We start from the raw sequence: 25,214 nt of genomic DNA, 5'->3' as shown, positions 1-25,214 counted from the left end.
AAAGAAAAGCCATTGCACAGCATCTGAACTTACACAGCCAACACTGATTACAGTGAAAAAAGAAAGTGTTTCCAAGAGGAAGATCCAGGCAGATGAAATAGCTCTGCATCTGTATAGCTATGGTAATAGGAAATACCTGTGTGGTAAAATGGCATATCTATATACTTTTTTATTTATGTCAGGATTAATTTCCTGTTTTGAGACTACACCTAAATATGACAACTACAGCAGTGGCGTGAGTAGAGGGCCCTTCTGACCTCTGTTTTTCAGTTTCCTGTGTTTTTTCAAAATAAAATGATTTTAAAAGTTTATTTTTGTGTACCTTGACATTTCCCTGAACACTTTGCATTAGGACCAACCAAAGAGAATAAAATGGCAGTGGTTTTTCATTTTTGGTTTTGGTTTTTCAAGATAGAGTTTCTCTGTAGCTTTAGAGCCTGTCCTAAAACTCTACTTATAGACCAAGCTGGCCTCGAACTCACAGAGATCTGCTCTCCTCTGCCTCCCGAGTGCTGGGATTAAAGGCGCGCACCGAACCCCAAGGGAGGCAACTGGAGGCTGGGGGTGTTCTGGCAAAAGGTTCTTCCACAGCCTAGACACTGTAAACATGTAATATTGGAATGCAGGCCTTTCTCACGAACAAAAATGCAGAATTCCCAGGGTTGGCTCTTTGTCAGGGGGCGCCCAAGGGCCACATCAGTATTTATAAAAGCCGTCATGTTCTGTTAACCAAAGTGGATTCTCTGTGCTGTTGCTCTGCAACCCCCTAGCTTGTTTATTTGTGGCATAATATAAACTTCTAGCTTGTTTATTTGTGGCATAATATAAACTTCACGAGATAGACCCCTTCCCCTCAGCACCCTGCTACACCAGGGGGCTCATTTCTCCTCGCTGGTGCCTGCGACCGCAGGCGGCTTTGGTTTAGAATCGCTCCTAGACAATGCCCTGTCCCGGAATCTTTTCCGATCATCCCTCTAGAAGCTGAGACCAGATCTTGGCGAGGTCCGAAGCGTTCCAGCCTCCTAGACGCGGCCTCGCAGACACCGCCCTTTAGGCCACGCCCCTCGGGCCACGCCCATTAGCGCGAGCTGGGGGGGAAGCGCGGAGGGGCGTGTCCTCTCCATTCCCGGGCGCCTATTGGGAGGTTGCCCGGCGGAAGGCGGGGCTATCCCGGAGCTCAAGCCTGGTGGTTGTTAACGGCTTTTGGTCTCTGGCTTTTGGCACTGACATGGTGAAGAGCGACTCCGACTCAAGCAATATGTCTGAGAAACGACATTCCCAACACGGAGGACCTCAGCGGCTCCCCGAGTCCTTCAGGGGTGAGTCCCTCCTCCCTGGCACAGCCGCCCTGAGCCCGCCCTGGGTACTAGCCCCCCAGCCTGCGGCGAGAACCCCACTGACAGCTGGGTTCCGAAAGGCGCTTCTCCCTGCACTGTGTGCACGTCTCAGAGCCGCCTCTTCTCCTTTACCCCTGGGTTCTCGGGCTGCTGGATGATGATTTCGGGGTGCTGGGGTGAAACTTGTATGACAGCCAAGAGGGCGCACCGTTGGCATTGCGTGTATCCATTGCTCAGGACCCTAGCAGGCAGGGGCTCACTTACCCTTTGGGTTCTGGATGACACGCCAGGTGCCTGCCCTTCCTTATCTCCCGCCATGAACGAAGACCAGGGCAGTCTCTGGCAATCACGATGGTAGAGGCGACTCTCCCGCGGGTTCAGCCTCGCTTATTCTCCTTTCTTTACTGCCCCAGCGCCTCATAAGGGAAGCCGTCCCGCCAAGCTTCCATCATCTACCCATAGGTGATCCCCACACCTCTGGACCAGGGAAGAACTCCCACCTGCTTCCCTCCGTCCCCAGCTTCGGGAAACTAATAAGTTTTATGGGAAAGAGGTAGGCGTGTACGCAGAAGAAAGGAAGACTCTGGCTTTCCTTCCGTTTTCTGCCTTATTCTAGCCTCTTTTGTCTTAGAGATCTCGCCTTCCAGGTAAATAACCCACCTTCCAGGCAAATAACCCGGTGCCCACCACCCTACCGAGTCTTTCCTTCCTAGTCTTGAAGACAAGAACTGTAAAAAGGCCCCATCCTGTTCCCTGTGAAGAAATTAGTCCTTGAGCAAACTACCTATTTGAGCCTTTAAATTGGCTAACTCCTTGGGGTCGGAAATGCCCTGTAAGATGATAAACCTCGCAGGAGTTCTGCTATCCTCTCAGGAGCTTTACTGATCCAAAGAAATTATTTCTGAAGGTGGAATTTCAGTGAGGACTACACAGTGGAAGAGATTTAGGGGGCTGGGTGGGCTTTTTCAGCAGCCATTCTTGCAGATTGTTTGCAAAGCTAGCCCCTAAGCCAGGAACACCTCCCTTGATTCTCAGGAGTATCACAAGAATTTCAGGGTCTCCAGAGTGTAGGAGTAGAGCACCCAGCAAAAGTTCCTGGGTTCCATTCTCAGTATGGGTATGTGAATCTTTCTCTATGCTCTCCCTCCCAAGTTGGGAGTATAATAAAATTAAAGAGAATAATAGCAAAAACCCCACACTTAATAGGCTAAGCCAAGCCCAGACAAAAGTGTGTGTATTCTGTGAGACTCAGAAGTGGGAAATGGATTTGGAGCAGCATCCTGCGAACAAACATGATCTCTGTGCTCAAAGATTGCTCCATTTTCTTGGTCACAGTGCATTTTGGGTTTTAGTTGTAAATCCCTTTTCTTGGTTCTACATTTAGCTGTTTTAGACAGAAATCTTTTAGAACTGGGTGAAAATGAATGTGCTCTTTCTGAAGTATGTATACAAATGAAATTTTGCTTGGTTTCTGTCATTTTTTTTATCTTAAAACCTTTACATTGTGTGTGTGTGTGTTTGCCTTGTGGAGGTCGGAAGAGTCAATCTCCTTCAGACATGCAAAGTCCAGGGGTCAGATCCAGACTATCCTTGCTGACAAGCTAGCACTTTGCATGCTGAGGCATCCCTTCTTCCAACTTTCTAGTTTGTTTGTTTTTAATGGTACTCCTCAGAGATTTAACATTAGGAAGAAATCTGTCACTATAACATATTAGAGTTTCTCAAATGTATGTCACATGCCACATCACTAAATGCTTTAAAAACATCCAATTACAGGAAATGTCTTTATTCCCCATCATTCAGTAAGGAAACTCAGATAAAATTACAGATAGTCCAAAAAATTCAGAACCAAGTTTCCAACCCAGGCTCTGACTTTCCGAGCCATTTTCCTGATCCTACAGCTCGCAATCCATAAAGCAGGTACCATCGAATTTATAGTCTGGTCCAACTTGAGAACTTCACTGAGTGTAAGAGACAATAAACAAAGGAAGCCCAGAGGAGCCAAGCGTGAGTAGTCAGGACCTCTTGGATAAAGTCACTCCAAAGAATGGCTCCTGATGGAAGCAATGGAATTACAGAGCCCCAACTCTACCTCATTGTACCTTTGTAGAGAATTTGTTCTGGAGTGACAAATGTCCAAAGCTAGGAGGAATGAAGGAAGTTTACCTAAAGCCAGTGAGTTCGGTTTCCAATGGAACAGTGTAGGGGATTGCAGAGATGTTGTAATGAAGAGCCTTGTCAACAAGATAAGTCCCTTAGGGAGGATCTCTTGAAAATAAGCAGAATCATGGGACTGGTGTGTTTATTTCAGTTGTTACAGTTGATCAGATTGGGGACAACTGCGTAACTTCAATAATTGACCCAAATTAAACCATCAGAGGTAATAAATGAACTCAAACTGAAGACCAAAACTACAGAAGCTGTTGTGTATATGTTGTTTATGATAGTAAATTTCAGTGTTCCTGAACAGTGTAAGTTTTACACTATAAAAGATAGAGTAACTGACTATCTAGTCTGCTTTGGAAAATGTAAAGTGTTGGTAAAGTGATGCAGAGTGTTTGAAAGATGAGTTTTTAAAGAGGTCACAGAAAAGCAATTTCCTGTAAGCTGTTTTAACCACATAGCAGGAACTTCATAGAGGCCTGTACATACTTCTGACATAATGTTTATTGAATGGTATTGTAATTTATCAGTTGGGTTCATCTGGTACCCTCTCATTTTTAGCCTCACTGTAAGAACTCAGTATGAGTCAGGTGTGGTTGCACACACCTTTAATCTCACCACTCAGGAGGCAGGGGCAGGTGGATCTCTATGAGTTGGAGGCCAGCCTGACCTACAGACTGAGTTCTAGGAGAGCTAAAGTTACACAGAGAAACCCTGGCTGTGGGGGAAGAACTCAGTATGAAGTAGTTGAACAAAATGTTTGCTGAAAAAAAGGGGGGGAGTGGAAAGGGCTAAATCATGTTATCAAGTGTTGATGGACAGCTTCTTTTATTGTTCATTGATTTTAGGATATTATATATTCTTACTATAGACAGACTACTTATCTAGGTTTGTGTTAACAATAAAGGAACTATAATTGGCAAGAAAATATATTGTACCTAGTAAGGAGCCTCACTCATGAAAACAAGTTGAGGATCAAGAAGAAAAAGGTATGCACCAGTGCATTACACAATAGTTCCTTCTTTTTCTGGCTCTCATCTGCATTCTGGGACTACTAAAGAAACCTGAACCTCAGGCTTTGCTATTTTAGTAGGTGGAGCCTTGAAAATACAACCAAGAAAATGCCTTCAGGTATGAGACAGTAAGAATGGTGCTCACTGGAGTGAGCACTTATGGGAAGATGGAGTGGTGAAAGGAAGTGAGTGCATTAGAGTGAGAAGGCTGGGCTATGGGTACCGCACCATCACTACCTGGGTCACTCAGGCAAGTTCCTCAAGTTGCAGAGTCATCATTCAGCTAGGCATACCCTCACTTCCCTGTCTCCCAGGATTATCAAATAAGAAGATAGATGTGCTTGAAGCACTAGGGGAATCAGGAATGCTAGCACGAAGGGCCAGTATTCAAAGAGAGATGGAAAATGTGTTTTCCACTCAGAAGGCTGAGAGAGAGGTGGCTAAAAGCTTGATGGCTTTTGCACTATCCGTGTGGCAGAGACCACACCAGATCCCCCAGGCCTTACCATGAACTTGTTTTTCTCAGTCAGTCTACTGGCCCCGTCTTTATGGACTATGTCACATGTATTTTACAAAGAACTTTGATGTCTTAAGCTTTATTGTCACACAGAATTGAGTTAATTATCATCAGGAAATTTTCTTCACCAAATTAAAAGTTTGAGCCAACACTGGCTACTAAGTTGAGCTAACCAAACTGCCTTCTTATCTCTCATGGATCAATCCTCTGCTGGCCATGGTTGTCACAGAGACACCCCCCCCGACCCAGATATATATGAATTTTCTTTTGAAATTTTAAAAATTATTACGGCAGTACTTCATGGAGAAATAAAAGAATAAAGAGATTAATGACAGCTGTCTCACAGAAATACACTCATTCCCCATTCAATTTACATTTAGGGGAAAGTATAAGAGGTATATTACAGATGGCCTGACAAAGTTTAAAACTAATTTACTGCCCCATATATGATCTGTTCCTCTCCCCTGAGATAGAATCCCCAAGCAGATTGTTAGTTTTGATATTTTCTCCATGGTATGTAGGTCCCAGAAGGCAATCCACCCAGTAAAACACTTATTCCTTATAAGCTATTAAATAGTGGCCTTAAAGTGCCAAGTATTTTATATATTTTCTCATTTGGTCTTTGTAACACTGTGAAATTCTGCTCTTTCTGATAAGAAAATGGAGTGGTAGGATTGGAATCAGGCACTAAATTGGCAACACCTTACATGTATATTAGCAATTCATCTGAGGAAAGAATTAGGAGTCTAATGATAAAGTGTCCTAGGCTTTTAATTTCCATCTTAAATTAACATAATGTTTCACTCCAAAGAGTTTTTTTTTTTTTTTTTTTTTTTTTTTTTTTTGAGACAGAGTCTCTACTGTAGTCCTGACTGTTCTGGAACCCTGTAGGTCTGACAGACTCACCTCCTACTCACAGAGATCCACCTGCCTCTGCCTCCTGAGCACTGGTTAAAGGCATGGCCACCATGCTGGGCAAAGATTCACGAGAGTTTCGTTACTATGGATATTTTTAAGATGTCTAAATAAAAGAGCTTTGAGGAGAAGGAACCACAATAAAAGGAGTGTGCCTGTCCTGTCAGTGTGAATCAGTGCTGCCCTCTTTTGCTGAAGGCCCTTGTGTTTCTCCACAGGGGTCATGCTTAGCCCTTCTTGAGAGGAAAACATCTGTGACCTGTTTTGTTTTGTTTTTGTTTTTGTTTTTTTAAGAATAATCACTAGAGGAAAGCAGCTGATGATTCCTTTAGGACAGAATGGCCTAAAGCTGGCATGAGGCCTCAGACTGGTTCATGTAAGAGGTTCCCTTTCTCTTCCCAGAAAAGAATGCAATTGCTTCACTCAGTCACCGACTCTTCTTTGGTGTCTCTCTTACTCCACAGCCACTTCCAGGGACATCAGCCTACTAGCTCTCTTTTTAGGTGAACAGCCTTTTGGGATTTTTTTAGGTTTTTAAATTTTGTTTGATGTGCATGAGTGTTTTGTCTACATGTATCTGTGTGTACTACATGTGTGCCAGGTGCGTGTTATGGCAGATCCCCTGAAACTGGGTTATGGATGATTGTGAGCTGCCATATGGGTGCTGGGAACCAAATGCAGGTCCTCTACCTGAGCAATAGGAGCCCTCTCTTCAGCCTCTGTAAATAGCTTTTATGTTTAAAAACATCCCTTCATTTTTATGCATTTTAAAGGGTGAATGTTTTGCTACATATGAAAGTCAGATTTTTGTGTACATAGTGGGTTTTGTTGGAATGCAACCATGATCCTTACACATACCTGTGTGCTGTGCTGCCCATGGCTATTTTTATATTGCCATGGTAGACTGGAGCATTTGTTCAGACTCTGTGGGCTACAAAGCCTGTTTCCTCTTTGCCCCTCTCAAGGAAAAGCTTGCTAAATTCTAACAGTCTGCTGTGGAATGCTGGTGTTTAAAAAGGAGGAACAAGAGGTCAGTTGTATCTTAAATATAAATGCTTTAAGAAGAAAATAAAAATTTGCCAAGACTTTCACTGACCATTTACTCCTAAAAAACAGTGCTAGTCGACACAAATAGCATGTGTTTTTAAGGTAAAATTCTCAGAGTCCTATCTGTCTCTACCCAGACATTACTGTTTATGATACTTTACAACATAAAGTGTTTCACCCACATTCTGGGTAAGGAAAGGGAAAGAATTGCCTCTAAGTACTGCAACTCAGATGGTTTCAGCAACTCTTCAGCCCATCCCTCTCCCTTTGCTCAGTGCTGCACGTGATGGAGTCCTAATCTTAGATATGAGACAGGTCTCTGGCCTTTCTCAGCAGACAAGTGCAATGCATTTTGAACTTTAGAGTAATTAGATCTCAGTGGTGAATGGGATTCATTACTCCCAAGGACTTTTAGTCATACCAGCTCCAGTTCATCTTAAAATAACCCAGCTGGCACACGATGGATAGCAGCATACACTTCTCTGAACATTGGTCTAAGAGCTTACAGGGGAGGTACTTCTACTTTCCCTATGGCCAGGTAACAGCAGTTACTGTATAACTGTACCTTTTCTTCTTTCTTTTTTCTTTCTTTCTTTCTTTCTTTCTTTCTTTTTTTTTTTTTTTTGAGACAGGGTTTCTCTGTGTAGCTCTGTAGACCAGGCTGACCTCAAACTCAGAGAAATCCACCTGCCTCTGTCTCTGCCTCCCAAGTGCTGGGAACAAAGGTGTGCGCCACCACCCCTAACTTGTACCTCTTTATATTTTGGTTTGGTTTTATATTAGTTTCTTGAGGTAAATTCAATCTGAATAATAATAAATTTAAATGTATAGATATATGTTATCTTAGGTCCTTTTTGAAATAGTTTAATTTATTATCATTATTATTAGTGGTTAGATACAGGGCTTCTCTGTGTAGCTTTGGCTGCCCTGGAACTTGCTCTGTAGACCAGGCTGGCCTTGATCTCAGAGCTCTGCCTCTGTCTCCCAAGTGCTAAGATTAAAGTTGTGCACCACTACACCTGGCTCATTTAAAAGTTTATTTTTAATGCAGTTTTCAGGAAAGTTTCACAGTGAAAAAAGAATGCATAAAGGCATGGCAAAGCAAAGTTTACAACCAAGTATGGTGGGATCCTGATCTTTCAAAGCCTTCCCCCAGTGAAGCATTGACAAGTATTTAAGGGAAAACATCTCAAGAATGATGGTTGCATGTTACTTGTCATTTACCTCAGAAGCTGACAGGAGACAACCCAAAACTAGTAACTCTGAGGGAATGAGGCTCATGGTGGGTAACTGAGAGTTTTTCTTACTTGCCCAACAATTATGACTGACTTAGATTCATTTATGAGCCCAGCAGAACCTCACCTCCAAGAAATGTAGTTTATACACCTTGTAGCCAGATGGGAGAGACTCTTGGTGGTTTCACTGAAAAGGGAGTAAGAACATATATGTAATGGTGCTGGCACAGAGCTGCTTCAGTATTTGTAGCCATGCTTTAGATATGGATAAGACCTTGTGAAAAGTTCCTGCATCCTGGTAAGCCTCTCTGCCAATGCAGCAATCCAAATCAGACCAAATGAAACCAAATTAGAAAGAGTCCACATTTAATGGATACAATGCTCCCAGATGGCCTTCCAGCCCCCCCCCCAACCCAGGGAAGAGATGGGAAAAGAAAACAAGAAAAACCACAAGCCTATTTTCTGGGGGGCAGTTTAAATACCCTGTGGGAGTAGTCTTCAGCATCTCTGGGGGAGGGATTATCATTTACTGGGCTTCTGAGATGCCTCAGGGTTTGGAAGGAGATGGGGAAGGGGGAATTGGGTTGAAGCTTCCACTCTTTGGGTGTCTGGATGCCAGGAGCTGGGGTGAAGCCTCACCCATTACATCGTGTCCAGTTTCCAGAGCACACACCTAACTCCCTGGTCTTCATCTCTGATGCCATGTACTTATCTGAGCTTTGAAGAATCTCAGTGTAATGATGCGAACTGCATTTTTTTTTTGTATTAACTTGTAGAACTATTTAATTTTTTAAAAAAATGTGTTTCTCTGTGTGTGCATTCATGCATGCCCTAGCACCATAGCACACATGCCACACTACCAGTATGACAGCATGTGTGTGGTGGACAGAGGACAATTTGCAAGAATCAGTCCTCTTTCACCATGTGGCTTCCAAGGATCAAACTCAAGTTTCCCCATTTTGGAAGCAAGCACCTTTACCTGTTGAGCCATCAGTAGCATAACAACTTTGATTTTTTTTTTTTGAGGCTAATAAAGATGTAAAAGAACAATAGCTAGAGGCGGGAAATATGCTACTAACTTTATTTATTTGAATTTTAAAATATAGTGTGAGCCAGGAAAGAGGTTGGGAGGATGTATTGAAATACTCACTGCTTCTGGGTTTAAAGTAATTTCCCCCTCCTTTTTATATACTTTCTACATGGTTTTGCAGCAGGGTGTATGTGTATTACATCTGTAATCAGACAAAAGCACTATTTATTTGCAGAAGAGGGAGGAAGACCAAGTACAATGATATTCATGGAAGCATTGTTTTTAATAGCAAGAAACCAGACACAGCCTTTTTACTAATCAGGAAATGGGCGGTGGTGCGTGAGTCAGGGCAAGAGTATGCAGAAGCAATTTGTATAAAGACACTGTAATGGGATTATGTGCCTGTGTCGTGGTTTTCGTCATGAGTCACGCTGCTCCATGAACCAGAATACCCATTCTCTCTCTCTCTCTCTCTCTTTCTCTCTCTCTCTCTCTCTCTCTCTCTCTCTCTCTCTCTCTCTCTCTCTCTCTCTCTCTCTCTCTCTCTCTCTCTCTCTCTCTCTCCCCTCTCTGCCTTTTTGTTGGCATTTTCCTTGCTGACAGGAAGATGATGATGGCTGTGACCTACCCACTCCACTCCACTCTGGCCTCCATCTTGATGTGTCGCTCTCCTTCTTTATGTTTGTAAAGCTTCCCAGCAGACACTGTGCCTTTATTTCCCACCTGGTTTGTAACTCTCTTTATTCCTCGCTATCTCTTTAGAAGCTGAGCATTCTTTGTTTTTGTTATTTCACATCACAAGTCAAAATAAATAAGTAGCATTTGAAAAGTGTTTGCTTGGTAAAGTGAGAAATGAGTAGGTACTCATATTTCAGGACTGTGTGAGAATTAGACAGGAAACCCAGGTAAAGCAGCCAGCAAAATGGCAAGCACAGAAAGGTGGGGCTTAAGTGACGGTGCCCATAACAGGCTGTATGGTTTTGTTTCAACAGATAACCCCAAGGCAGAACTGGGACCTTGTGGATGGATTTTGGTGGCTTTCTCATTCTTGTTCGTACTGATAACCTTCCCCATATCAATATGGATTTGCATAAAGGTAAAGAGCATTTCTCCCACTTCTGGAACAGGGCCAGCTCCTACCTCCACTTGATCTATGGGTCAGATGGGGATACCACACTGGCCTGTGGTTCTTTTTCTTCCATCTGTCTTTTGGAAAACATGTTCTGCTGATGAATTATAGTCGATACTAAAACTCCATTCCCTCACTATTCACTCAGTCCTTGCCACAGGCAAAGTGAGGATTACCATGCAACAGTTTTCTCTGTCAAGATGTGAGACCAGCCACTACAGCTAGGATGGCAGGGCTGGGCAGTATCACCCAGCACCATTGCCGAGTTTCCTCACTTGTAAAACTGGGGAGAACAGCATTCATGCTTAGGGTGATGGTAGGGATTAAGGGAATGCCTGATTCCACATACTGACTGCAGAGCCTGGCATGGAGCCAACACTGCCCAGCACAGTGCTTTCCTACAAAGTCACTGATCCATACCAAATAACTGTCATTTGCATATTTCTGAAATAACAAATATGCTGCCTGCATTTTCTGACCAATTTTATTGTAATTAATGGACTCAGAAGAAGAGCTATAAGCTTTTCTGAGCAAACAAAACATAAATGAACAGCATGGATGCTGATGGCCAGGAGTGAGCCTGGTGATGGATTTCCCCTACTTTGCCCTGATCCCTAGTGTTCCATAACCAGTGTGCTTGTTCTGTGTTTGGGGCAGGGGCTTTAGGCTGGCCTTGAACTCACTTTGTAGTGCAGGTGGTCCCATACTCATACTCATCACCCTCCAGCTTCTACTTATAGAGCCCTGGGATTAGAGGCATGTGTCACAACTTCCAGTGTCTATTGCTTTTATGAGAAGTATAAAAGAAGGTGTATAATAAATAAACACTGTGTTTGGAAAGAGCAAACACCAGATGGTTGTTTATGGACACTATCAGGAAATGGAGAAAATGCCAGGAGGCTGTGAACCTGATCACAGCAGAGACACATTAAAGACGATGTGCCCATAAATGTGTATGCTCATCACAGTGACTTCATTCCTGTGTTTATTCCAGATTGTAAAGGAATATGAACGAGTCATCATCTTCAGACTGGGTCGAATTTTGCAAGGAGGCGCCAAAGGACCTGGTCAGTACTAGGTTTCCGTCTGGAAACTAAAGTGTTGTGGGTTTTTAAAAACCTATTTGTATATATGTGGCTGGGGGAAGGGTGGCTATCTGCACATGAGTGCTGGTGCCCACAGAGGCCAGATGTATGGGATCCCTGTATCTGGAATTACAGAATTTGGGAGGCACCCGGAGTGGGTGATGGGGATCAAGCACTGGTCTTCTGGAAGACCATTAAGTGCTTGTAACTGCTGAGCCCTCTCCACTCTAGGAGACTGGAATGTCTTACTGATGTGAGGCCCCAGTGAGGCTTGCTGCAGAAGCTGTGTAGCAGTCAGTGGCCCTGGACAGTCTGGGTGCTGCCCCACCCTTCCCATTACTATCTGCTTAGAGCGATTAGGCTATCATTGGCCTTGGCCATAGCTGTGGGAGCTGGGCATGAGCATCCCAACCCAGGAAAAACTTAATTGCTCAGATGCTGAGCTTGCAGGAGTATATTGCCATGCTCAGAGAACAGAAGACAGTTCTTTTATCAAAGGGCTTGCTGTCCAACAACTGGACACCAACAAAGAATCAGATAGCTATGCCCTGCATTTAGCGATCTCATACAGCAACCACAGAACCCTGAAAGAAAGTTCACAGAAGACACAGAGAAGAGTGACTGACCTGAAGTAATAGATAGGCAAAGCTTTCCCATCATTTGTTATTTGTTTTATTTTTATTAGTTTAAAATTATAAGTTACCCAGGCGTGGTGGTGCATGCCTTTGATCCAAGCACTTGACAGGCAGAGGCAGGTAGATCTCTGAGTTCAAGACCAGCCTGGTCTACAGAACAAGTTTCAGGACAACCAGGCTACACAAGGAAACCTCTATTAAAAAAACCTAAAAATAAAAAATAAATAAAATTATATGTGGATGAGTGCAGGTGCCTTTGGAATCCAGAAGAGAGTGGGAGCCCTTGGAGCTGGAGTTACAGGCAGTTGTGAGCTGTCTATAGGGTCCCAGGAACTGAACTTGGGTAATTTGGAAAGAACAGTAAGCACTCTTGACCACTGAACCATCTCAGCCCCTCTGGTTTTTTTCTTTTTTGTTTTCCTTTTCTTTCTGATGCAGTATCCCACAGCCTGACTGAAACTCACTGTGTACCCTAAGCTGGCTTCAAACTCTCAGCATCCTCCTGCCTCAGCCTTCTGAGTATTGTAACTATCTGCATGCACAACTGTGGCTGGCCTGTGTGATTGTTGAGGCATACAGAAGTGTCAGCCACAGAGAGGTATCCCTATATGCAGAGCCATGAAGGGAGAGAATAGCAGAGTAAGGTGCTGTGGGAACTTGCGTGCCCGATGAGGGTGCACGCCTGAAGATAGGGAACGAGACTAGAGAGGCAGGGTGAGTCCTGTGAGACCCTAAGTTCTTAGGTGAGAAGTGAGCAAGAGGTGAAACAGCAGTCGGGACTGTGTCCCTTAGAACCCGTCAAGAGCAAGCTGAAGCTAATGGTGTCTCTCTGATGCTGTGTGTTTTACAGGCTTGTTTTTTATCCTGCCATGCACTGACAGCTTCATCAAAGTGGACATGAGGACCATCTCCTTCGATATTCCACCTCAGGAGGTGAGCAGTTCTCACTGCGGCTGAGGGCCACACACATACATACACATACACAAACACACACACACAGACACTCACACACACAAACACACACTCACACAGACATGCACACTCACACAGACTCACACACAGTCACACAGACACTCTCATACACACACACACTCACTCACGCACAGACACACACACTCACACACAGAGATATACACTCACACAGTCAGACACACACTCACACGCTCACACAGACACACACACTCACACACAGATACACACTCACCCACACAGACACACTCACACACACACTCACACAGACTCACATACAGACACACACATTCATAGACACTCATTCACACATACACACTCACACTCACACACAGGCATTCTCACACTCACTCATACACACTCATACACACACACTCACAGACACACTCACAGACCCTCACTCACACAGACACACACACTCACAGACACACTCACACAGACCCTTACTCACACACATACTCACACACGCAGACACACACTCACACAGACACACGCACTCATACACTCACACACTCACACCCCCCCCCCCCCCCCCCACCCCCCCCCCCCCCCCCCCCCCACAGACACACAGCTTCCTGACCCTGGGAGGCCAGAGCTGGCAGCCCTGACTGCCTTATTTTTTCCCAGCTCTCTGACCTTTAAGCAGGTCCTGAAATTCTCTGTGTCTCCATGTCCTCAACTGTGAAATGGAGGTTGTAGTGGTGAGACCTACTTAGTGGGGTGTTGTAAGGAGTGAGTGAGATACTGCATGGGAACCGTTTAGCACAGTACCTGAGGCTGAAGTGCTATGTGCACTTGCTGCTGTTATTAGAAACTCAGAGTGATGCTCAAGGACACTGAGTTAGCATCATTGTTGTTCTGACCACAACTCTCTTCCATAGGTTTCTAACAGAAAAAAAAAATCAATCTAGCTCAGCATTCTTAGGGGCTTCATTTTTATTCCAGATAAATTGGTTAGAAGCCAAAGAATTAGAAACTGCTCATTTGGCATTTTAGGAATCTCTGTGGTCATTTCATGCCTTTTCAGTCTCCTTCACAAACAGCTCACAGCTGACATTCGAAGCCTGTTTCTGGAAGGATGCAGTCACAGTCAGACATCCTTGAAGCCCCACTCTTGGGATTCTCTGTTGCTTCCCCCTCAGCTCAGGGCTCACTGCACTGGACATCAGCTCCGTCATGACCGTTTGGTACCCATATGTTAGGAGACAGGAACCCCCAGGGGCCAGCTGTGGGTGCAGGAAGAGCAGTGTTCCCTGGGCATGGGCTGGGTACTCAGCATGATGTTGGAGCCTAGATTTCTCTTACATAAATCACAAAATCCAGAATGGGAACCTTACTGGTACTGATCCAAGCATTTGGTACAGGTGGACTTCTCAGCCCACACATCTCCAGATTCTCTGCATGTTTTCCTGTCACTCAGGAAGATGGGCTCCCCAGAGCCCCTTGGAGGGCTGGGAATTGTGTGGCATTTTCTTGTGTAAACACTGCAGGCATCTGGCATGGGGGCATCTGGCATGTCGCTATGAGCTTCTGCCTTTTGCTGCTCCCTTTCCCCTGTAAGCTGCCAAACCCAAAGTGGATTGGAACTTGGCAAGCAACTCTTTCTCATGCCCTGTGATCTTGCTGCAAAGGGAGATAAACACTGCCCACAGTAAACTGAGCAGAGACACCGCAGCTCCGAATGCAGCTGTGGCAGCCACAATGGCAAAATCTGTGAGTGACATTCATTTTCCCATCATGGTATGAGCAGTTGTCACACAAGATGGTGTTTCCCTGTCACTCAGGAAGATGGGCTCTCCAGAGCCCCTTGGAGAGCTGGGAATTGTGTGGCATTTTCTTGTGTAAACACTGCAGGCATCTGGCAAGGGGCCATCATGGTATGAGCGGTTGTCACACAAGAGGCTCCCCTCTTCTCCAACTTAGAGGTATTTTTAGATTACTAAATAACTAAAGAAGGTTGCTTCCTGGCAGAGCTATGAGGCTGTTTAGCTGTTGCTATTACTTTCCATTGACATAGCTGGGGTCAGCTTCCTTCATGACACCTCCTCCCTTGATCATCATAAAAATATGGATTGGAGGCAACAGATGAGGGGCTGCCAGGTCACATGGCTTACAGCCAGATATGGCCCACCCCACTGGACCCCACTCTTGCATGGCTCATCACTCATTTTCTACGATGTCATTTCAGTTCATCTCTCATTTAGGGACCCTCTGCCATGTGTCAGTCACACTGTCTGATAGAGAAACAAAGAGAAACTGCCCCCAAGAAACTCACAGTCACCCGGTGGTGGCACATGCCTATAATCCCAGCACTTGGAGGCAGAGACAGGAGGATCTCTGTGACTTCAAGGACAGCCTGGTCTACAGAGTGAGTGCCAGGACAGCCAGGGCTACACAGAAATATTGTCTCAAAAGGACAACAACAACAAAAAAAGGAGAAACAGAGGCATCCATGCACCCTACTCAGAGCGTCCCTCCACAGACGTCCCTCCACAGACGTCCAGGGGATGTGAACAGGAGGTGTGCCTGACCATGAGAGTCAGGAAGTCCACTGAGAAGACATTGAGTGGTGGGAAGAAGTGGGCCAGAACAATGCCAGCCATGAGTGGAATCTCCAAATTGTTATGTGATTGAATGAATCTGTGAAGTGGAACAAATATTATTAAATCTCTATGGATATCATTAACCTTTTGATGCCTTGCTCCAGAGAATCAGCTATTGCCTGAGGGTTAATAGAAGGGTGTTTGTAGGGACAATAGACAAGCTGTGGCTAGTGTATGATTGCCTTTTTCCTCCTGTAGGTCCTCACGAAGGATTCAGTGACAATCAGTGTGGATGGTGTGGTCTATTACCGTGTTCAGAATGCAACCCTGGCAGTGGCAAATATCACCAATGCAGATTCAGCAACTCGCCTTTTGGCACAAACCACACTGAGGAATGCCCTGGGCACCAAGAACCTGTCTCAGATCCTGTCTGACAGGGAGGAGATTGCACACCACATGCAGGTGAGGAAGGCATCCATGCCCGGAGAGAAAACCAAGCTGAGTCCATGACCCTCGAGGGAGTTGACTCACCAGACAGGGGTGGATGCCATTTTCTTTTTTAGGTTTTCAGACATTATAGAAATGTTTTCAGACAAACACCCATGGGTTCATGGCACTCAGGTGCATGCTATTTTTTAATTCCTTTCAGTGTTTTATTTTTCCTGGAATCCATATGATCCTCATCATAGATCATAACAGTTTGGAGGTTATGCTGCAAGAATACTGTAAAGCTCTGGCCTGTGGACAAATCTATCAATCCCTGCATAACCTCCATGCTTTCCAGCCTTGACTGGGAGTAGATATTACAATAGTAAGACTGGCTTGTTCAAAAAGGATACCGTGCTATCAGTGTGAATTCTTGCCTTTCACAGATGCTTCATTGCTGTTAAGTCTGTGGCTTGTTTTGGTTGAGGAGACTGTCCCTACAGCTCAGAGTGCCCTGTAACCTGCTCGCTGGTCTAGGTTGGCCTTGCAGTTCTGCTTAGCATTACTGCCACCTCCCAGCTAAAGACAGATGGCCTGTGTGATGCCATTACAACCTCATGAAATAGCAAGTGTGGTTCATTCCTGCCCTTCTAAAGAGGGGCATGAAGCAGGGCTTACATGCTGCCACATTAACTCGGGTAGGCAGACTACTAATACAGGAATCTTAGACAATAGTGTTTCCCTGGAATACAGTTCAACTGTTCACTTATGTATTACCCATACTACTCTTGACCTATGAGGGCAGGGCACAATAATTGCCGTGGAGATTGCAAATAAACAGTTCCTTTATGGCCCCTTAAAAGTTTGCCAACACCTGCATTAGCTCATTAGTAATAGAATCGGGGCAGTTTCTTGCTCTCCAGCCCCTGCTTCAGCCTTCCAGATGTGTGTTTCTCTGCCACTGGCATGAAACCGTATGGGCATCACACACCAGCGAACGCAGCTGCTCTTGGCATCTGGACAGGAGCGTTGGTGCCTCACTTGCTGTCTCTTCTCCTTCCAGAGTACACTGGATGATGCCACTGATGACTGGGGAATAAAGGTGGAGCGTGTGGAGATTAAGGATGTGAAACTCCCAGTCCAGCTCCAGAGAGCCATGGCTGCAGAGGCAGAAGCCGCCCGGGAGGCAAGAGCCAAGGTAATATTTCCTATTTATTTAGGTTCTGTTCTGTTTCATTTTAGTTTGATTTCCTTTTTAAATTCCATAGTAATAAAACATTCTCATTGGAAAAGAGTAAAACATCCCTGAATGTTTAGTATAGAAGCTCTTTCTGTCATTTCAAATCCCATTTCCTCAGAGGCTACTACTCTAAATGTGTGTGTATGTGTGTGTGTACATGTGTGCATTCCTGTATGTGTGTATGCAAGTGCATCATGAACGTGTGTGTGTCTGTGAGAGTGTGTGCGTGCGTGCATGCCTGCGTGTATGCCTGCGTGAATGGGTGTGTGTGTGTGTGTGTGTGTGTGTGTGTGTGTGTGTGTGTGTGCGTGCATTTTGAGACAAGGCCTCTCTGAACCTGGACCTCACCATCTGGCAAGCAGGACCCTAGGACCCACCTGCCTCTGCTCCTCCTCCGGTACTGAAGTTACAGAGGTGTGCCACCACGCCTTGCATTTATGTGAGTGCTGGGGAATCCAAACTCTGGTTCTCATGGCTGCAGAAAGCACTTTATCTTATGAGCTATCTCACAGTTCTATACTTGCGTTTTATTTAACCCGGTTGCTGGGTTATTGGCACAAGTTGTCCCTATACCTTGGCCTTATCACTTAGGTCTCACGGGAATATTGGCCTGTTATGGTTGTATCATTGTCAGGATTGTGAGTGAGCCGTATGCTTTATTTCCTCAGTTCATTAACAAAGGCAGATTGACATTCAGAGTACAGACCAGTCGCCTCGTCTTGCTGCCGCCGCCCCTCACTTGTTCTCAGTGTTTTCACTCCCTCTTTCCCAGGGACCCTTTCCTTCATACTGCCTCTCCTTTTTCCTGTTCCCACAGTTCCCTCTCTTTCTGTGTCTTCCCTTTCTTTTCATTTAATCTTGCCTTTGTCTTAAGCCTACATGAGTGACCCTTCTAATAGAGCTGAGGAAATGTTTGTTAAGCTAACCTCAAAAAGAAATGTATCTTTTAAGAAGATAATGTATCAAAATATGAATGTATCTCACCAAACCCAAAGACTGAAATAGAGGCAGGCCTCTCCAGAGATGGACCAGGCTTCCTCTCACTGTAAGTAGCCCATGGTGGAGGATGTCTCACTCCCAAGTTCACAGTATTCCTAAGGGGACAGTAAAGGACAAAAGCTTCCTGTGTAGAAGGGGGTTCTCTCTGGCACAACAGGGTGGCGGCCACACCCCAGCATGACCACACAGCCCTCCCTGTGAACACTGAGATCAGTTTTCATAGGAGGGTTTGCTGTGCCTTTGACATGTCTCCTAAACACAGGAGCAAGCCAGTTTCTCATCACTAGAAAGCAGTAGAGTGCCCTGTCCATCTCATAGGATACAGATTCAGCCACAGACTGGCCATTATAATTTCTTAGCCAGCCTGTACCAAATAGTGGAGTAGCCTATTAACATGCTGCCTCAGCCAGAGTCTTCATGTCTTTTGGGGATGTTCATGGATACTCATTACATTGAAGAACTCTCAAGTGCTTTCTTGTAAAAAAAAAACCATCGCTTTCAGGGACTAAAACACATAAATAAAATTGTACATACAGTGTTATTAAGTTTCCTTTACCATCCAGTTATTTGAAAATTATGAGTTGCTTTTACCTTATTATCTGTCATTAGCTAAAAGCCCACTTTTATAACATGTAGAAAAATAATTTCTTGTCCACAGAATATTGGACTTAAAGGGCCCAAAGGTGACAATGCCTTGCCCCCAACCTGTGCCTTCTATTCCCATGTCAGTAATTAGCAGCAGCACTGTTCCCCTGAGCTTAGACTTGGTATCAGAGCCCTTTGGTGGTGCTCTAGATAACAACCCCCAACTGCTTGGAGTTGGGCCTCAAAATGAAACTTGTTTGCCACCTTAGTCAGTGAAAGCTGAAACCCAGAAGAGCAGAGTGATTTCCTCAAGGTCCTGCAGTTGATTAGTGATGGGAACTCTCTACTCCCCTCCTACCCTTCCTGCCTCCCCTGGGCCTCCCACAGCATTCTCAACAATGCCTGTCCTCCTTCATAAAGAGGAGCAAAGATAAAGGAGTTAGAACTCTGGCTGCCATGCTCTCCCTTGGGTGAGGCTATCAGGTTAGCCTGACAACTGTGACATGAACCTGTCCTCAAGGTTGGGGTTTACACAGTGGGCCTACTTCTGAAAAGTATGCCACTGACATAAATAACTCTGTAGTAGCTATGATCTTGCTTACCCTCAAGATCTCATGGCAGGCAGAAGGCACCACCTCTTCAGTAGCAGGTTCCAGAAGAGAGAGCTCAGATGTGAGAGGACTCATAGACACAGACTGTAGAATGAAAGCCCCCAAGTTAATTAGCCACAGGGAAATTCATATTCAAGTCACAGGCAGATGCCACTCTAGATATCCATCAGGATGGCTTGGAAACACAGCAAGGGAGGAGGAGCTGGTACCCTCGTGTTCTGCTGTGGGAATGAATGCCTGTTGGTACCATCACTCTGGAAGGCAGTATAACTGGATGTTTGCAGGGCCTGCTGCCAGAAGCTCCACTCCTTGGTGTATATCTTACAGATGCACGCTCATGTTTACCAGGGGTGTGCCACAGTGACACTTCACCCCAACCTGGAAATGTTCCAAACATCCATCCTGAGTCAGATGGATAAAGACATGGTTCACAGGCAGTAACCATGTGGAGCAAAAATGAACATGGAGCTGCTCCCAAACATAATTTGAGAGAAGGAAGCCACTCAAAGGTATCCACACAGAAAGACACACAACAACAGATTCTCCAGCCCTGTTACTAAATGCCAACTAAATCTTGCTTTAAAGTGTGTGGACCATGGGTTCCGTCTCCAGCACAGCAGGACAAATGATAACAATTAATGTGGGGTGTGAACATGAAGGGCTGATTTACATGGAATTGCTGCACATTTGGCCAGAGACCACATCACACTCCCAGAGCTTGCTTTGCTCTGAGGTGCTGTCTACACAGTGTTCTTGTCTATATCTAGACAAAGCCTGCAGTGTCATGGTCCTGTCTTTGGTAGCTTTCTCAGAGTAGCTTTTTGATGAACTAAATGTGTGCCCATCATAGTGGGTCTGACTTCCTGGTTTATTGATTGGAGGTGAGAAGTGGAATATCTGTGGTCCATGTCCAGAGTAAAATGTGCCTAATTGGATGCATGAGATGACATGGAAGAGAGTCTGACCTCCCACTCATAGTGGGGTGTATTTATGCTTTCTCCAGGGGTTGCCTCAGAACCCCCTTGCCCAGTTCTCTGAGTGTATGTGAGACTCATCTCATAGTCCAAGGTGGGACATGGTGTTTTGTCTCAGTAAACTGAAGGTTTAATCCTATAAATTAGATAATTTCTTCAGAGAGTATAGCATTTGGTACCCTCTATCATTTAATGATACCATTCATGCAAATGGAATTTGGGAACTTGGGACTCAGATGCTGACTTCTCCCCTTCCATACCCATCACTGAGTTTGAAGCCAGATTGGTCAACATAGTGAGTACCAAGCCAGCCAGAGCTACATAGTGAGACCCTGTCCCAAAAACGGAAAAGGAAAAACAGAACGCATATGTATTTACCAGGTCTGGGCTTGCTCCTCACTGTTCTTCTCTAACAGTCAGCACTTGATTCCCCTGCTCTGTCTGTCTGCCATCACAATGATGCCAGGAAATGCTGTCCCATTTCTAGAGGAGTGGATTACCTACTTTTCTATTGCTGTGCTGATACACCACGACCAAGCAATGTGTTTAGGATGGGCTGGAATGAAGGCTTCCTGTAGGTCTGAAGAGGGCTTTGAAATGTTTCAGACTTTCTCCTAAATGAGTCCTCTCCTAGATATGCTCCTCTGAGCACAGTGTGAGGGGCTGCTTATATGTGTGTGGATGGTTAGTCCCCGTTACTATAGAGCTAATAAACTTAGCTTATATACGTAGATGGAGCTTCTGTTTGTTGGCATGCACTTCCTATCATGCACACAACTTAGTGTGCTAAAACTCATGCTGCCATGTTTTATCAAACAAGATCTGTTAGGTTTTGGTTCATATAAGTCTTTCCTTTCTTTGATTTCCACCTGACAGTCAGTCTGTCAGTCGCTTGCCCCTTTGCTGTAGACTATTCAAAGCCATGTTCAATGGGAGACAGGCGGTAGTAAAAGAGAGTGTCTTGACCAGCCACATCTTAAGCAATTCAGTTTCAGGAGAAGGAATGTCTGGCCCAGAGTGTCCTGTCTGCTGCTGGATGCAAAGACTGCTGGGTGGCACCATGCTATTTGCCAACTCACCTTTTTTCCCCTCTGTAGGTGATTGCAGCTGAGGGGGAAATGAATGCGTCCAGAGCCTTGAAAGAAGCTTCCATCGTTATCACTGAGTCTCCTGCTGCCCTTCAGCTCCGGTACCTTCAAACACTGACCACTATCGCTGCAGAGAAAAACTCCACCATTGTCTTCCCTCTGCCCATCGATATGTTGCAGGGTCTCATGAACTCTAAACAGAACAAGTAGTGCTGTAGAACTGTGCTGAACCCCTGCCAGGGTAAAGTGGGGACCAAATTAGCCTTTCACTTGCAGGGAGATTAGCGGAAGCTTGACTTGACTGTCCCCGTTTCTGTATGTAGAGTGAGGGTCTCTTAGAAGGGACAGGAGTCCTAAGAGCAGCTGAGAGACCCACTTTGAAGCTATGAGCTCAGTAGTAGAGTACTTGCTTAGCATGCCCAAGGCTCTGAATTTCACTGGCTTGTAAATACTGAGAGAAATGGTGATTTATGTATGATAGATAACCTTTCTCTTTACCTACAACTGCCTTTATTCTGTGGTAGGCTGGAGCCCTCTTCTAACTTTAAGTCATTCCAAGGCCTATGTGAGCAGTCAAGCCAGGGCAAGGGACACAGCCTAGACATGCCACCCACCCCACTGGGTAAATGCTCTGCACAGTGAAGACTTCTGTCACCCCTCTTCTCTGGGCCACCTGTGCCTTCCCTTCAGGGAATCTTAAAAGAAGGATATTTCCCCAGTGTCCATCCACCTGACCTAAGCTGTGTTTTGGAATAACCCTATCCTCTTTTGTGACCCTGTCAAAACCTGAGAAAATGGTCAGAGTCAAGGAAGAGACTTGGCTGGCCACCCCGGGACCGTGCTTCCCCACTGTGGGGTCCTTTTGAAAATAGAATGTGCAGTTTTTACAAACCCTTTGAGCCGCCCCCCCCCACCGCCACTTGATGATCCCTTTCTGTGTTGCCTTTAAAAGCAGCTAAATTCTTGTCACAGAAGTGCTTTTTCTCACTCTTTCCTATTTCATGTATCAGGTTTTTAAATCATTTTGATTTTTTAAAAATAACTTTCTACGTTCTATAAATAATGGTTATATGCCCATTTGAATAGCTTTAAGTACCGAAGCACTTTTTAAAAAGTCTTAAGACAACCATTATATTTTTCTCTCTGCACACTATTAACTGTTATATACTGTGAAATAGTGTGATTAGTAATCCCACTTAAGTAGTTTAAGGAATTCCTAGCACATGGAGCATCTCATCCCTGATCTTGGGCAGACACCCATGCTGAGCTCTCAGTGCAGAGGGAGCATACTTGTGTTTGACTAGGTTTTTTGTTTTTGTTGTTTTCATACAAAACACTGATGACTGATGCCAGTAGAGGAAGTGGTCAGTCCCTCTGAACCATAATTTCTGACTGTGACATCTTTCCCTTGGTCTGGAAAGCTTGGTGAGGACTTTTGCAGCATCTTTGAGGCTCTTGATTCACCCGGGGAAGCCTGAAGCATGGCTACCTGTGGTGGGAGCAGCTCTGTTCTCTTCTCCTAGCTGTGTATGTCAGGCCCACGTGGAGCCCGCCTCCCTCCCTTCCCTCCCTCCCTCCCTCCTACCCACCCACCCTGATTCTGAGCTGTTTTCTGAGGTGTATGGAGCATTTCCACCCAGTACTCAAGTTGCATTTGCATTTTGAACTTAAAATGGTGGCTTCATCTGTTTGGAGAAGGGACGCGCCCTGCACTAATGCCCAAGAAACCCCCGTGTCCTGGTGAAAACACTTTCTCAGAGGTGGAAAATGTATTATACACTTGTCTAAATTTCTCCCTCCAGACACCAACTGGCCTTTTCTTCTGTGCCTAGTGAATTAGTAGCCCTGTATGCTGAAGTTCAGTCACACTGAGGGGTGGAGAAAATCTAGCTATGGGAAGTGGTGATGGTGTGAGGGTTTTCCTAAGTCCTCACCTTCAGCTGTGTACAATAAAGTGTGTACCCTGTAATGTTTTCCTCTGTGAGAGTCTCGTTTCCCTCTGCACTGTTGCTTTGAAGAAGTTCATTTGACTTTGCATTTACACTTGAGGGACCCTTAAACATTAACTTCAGTTTTAGGTTCTCAAACCTTACTGATTTAGGGCAAAGAGAGTTGTTGATTGACCATTTGTAACACGTTCAAACCACAGGCCTGAATAGAAAACATAAAATACAAAACACATGGTTAATGTGCTTGCAAGTACATTGTTTCTTGTGAGTCCCCACACTGTCTATTTCCCCATACCTGGCCACCACCTGTGAGTCCCCACACTGTCTTCTCATGCCTGGCCACCACCTTTTAGTGGTAAACCTTTATTTCTTCCCAGCACTTAAAACAGGGAGGCTGTTAATTGGCTACAGAAGGCGGGGTTCTCCACTAAGCTGTGCTTCTTAGCATCGGGTTTTCTTACCACTTAAATGGAGTTTGAATCCTGTTTGTAAGATCACAGAAGGCCTCATAGGACTCTACAGATTCCCAGCTCAAAAATCATGCAACTGAGGGTTTCTCCCCTGCACCAGTCTGCACCACAACCTTGGATGGTTCTATCTGCTGTGCTTTTGGGGGTGTGTTAAAAGCTACAGAGCATCTTTGAAAAGGGCACACATAGGGGATCACACAAACTTGTGTATTTAAGGAGGGGAACACCAATCCAGCTACCGTGTCTCTGGGGACATCAGAACTCCTGGACAACCTTATTCCTATATCATAACTCTACAAATACCCAGTTACCTAAAACAGCTTTGCACCAGCTAAAGATTACAGTCAGGGAACAGTCATTTTATCCAGTGCCAAGTGCTGTGTGCAGCGCAGCAGGCTGCCATCTTTCACTTGAATTCATAATCCTACCTGGTGTGTGGACCAGGTCAAGGGGAATCTCTGGATTCATCAGGACTATTTGCCTCTTACAATAATGCCCATGACATCAAGTGTAGAGCAGCTCCAGGCTCAGATGAGGCTCAGATTTGTCTAAAGGGGGCACTAAAAAGATGCATGCAGCTGTTTTTGGATCTGCCCTGTAACCAGAAGGGTTCTGTGAGAGAAGGCTGAAAGCCATGGTTAAAACTGAGGTTCTAGGAATCTAGAGACTTAGCACTCATAACAGAAGTTGAGGATCTTCCCTAAAGGGAAGGGTTCTGGGGGGAGGGAAACTAAGGTGGCTCAGTGAGGTGGCACCTGAGTTCAAGTCGCAGGACACACATGGTGGAGAGAATCAACTCCCACAGGTTGTCCTCTGATCTCCACAGATCTGCCGTGCAATGCACCCACACATACAAAACAAGGTATAATATTTTTTTAAAGATTGTTGCATAAGGGACTAGAGCAATAACTCTTGCAAAGAAAGCTGGGCTCCCTTCCAACAACCACATAGTTAGGGGGTATTCACCACAGATGACTACTCAGGCACAGCTTATAACCAGCTGAAAGTCTTTAGTCTAGCTTTCTGGGACAGGTATTTGGGGCCCAGATGTGTCCCTGAGTGTCCAGAGCATGAGTTTTCTGGAGGCCAAAACCACGTTCAGGCAGCCTGCTCAGGCTTTGGGGAGCAGGCTTTGCAAAAACAAGCAATTGGACAGAAGCTGTAACAGTTAGTTCAAGGAGGTTCTGTACAAGCAGGCAGCTAGCTTGTACACTAAGATGACTTAGCCGGGATATCCTGACCTTGGGTTCCTAG

General features: G+C 45.1%; 1 protein-coding gene across 1 annotated transcript; it reads left to right on the top strand.

Annotated features, from left to right (window-relative positions):
* The first annotated feature begins 1,166 nt into the window (after positions 1–1,166).
* On the top strand, positions 1,167–23,510 carry Stom (stomatin). Its single transcript, XM_051185318.1, has 7 exons — positions 1,167–1,319; positions 10,250–10,353; positions 11,381–11,453; positions 12,957–13,039; positions 15,877–16,080; positions 17,108–17,242; positions 21,551–23,510. The coding sequence occupies exons 1-7, from the start codon at positions 1,229–1,231 to the stop codon at positions 21,749–21,751; spliced, it is 891 nt and encodes a 296-aa protein (XP_051041275.1). The 5' UTR covers positions 1,167–1,228; the 3' UTR covers positions 21,752–23,510.
* Positions 23,511–25,214: the final 1,704 nt, after the last annotated feature.

This window comes from Phodopus roborovskii, unplaced genomic scaffold, assembly GCF_943737965.1.
Source record: "Phodopus roborovskii unplaced genomic scaffold, PHOROB, whole genome shotgun sequence".
In the NCBI taxonomy this organism is placed as follows: domain Eukaryota; kingdom Metazoa; phylum Chordata; class Mammalia; order Rodentia; family Cricetidae; genus Phodopus; species Phodopus roborovskii.
Note: the sequence above shows the minus strand (reverse complement) of the source record. Positions and strands in the feature narration are given on the sequence as shown.

What these genes read in the sequence shown, in the direction of transcription:
- Stom (XM_051185318.1), top strand. Translation starts at nt 1,229, where the DNA reads ATGGTGAAGAGCGACTCCGACTCAAGCAATATGTCTGAGAAACGACAT. An exon ending in AGGAGGCGCCAAAGGACCTG is followed by an intron (nt 11,454 to 12,956) that starts GTCAGTACTAGG and finishes TGTGTTTTACAG; the next exon opens with GCTTGTTTTTTATCCTGCCA. An exon ending in AGATTGCACACCACATGCAG is followed by an intron (nt 16,081 to 17,107) that starts GTGAGGAAGGCA and finishes TTCTCCTTCCAG; the next exon opens with AGTACACTGGATGATGCCAC.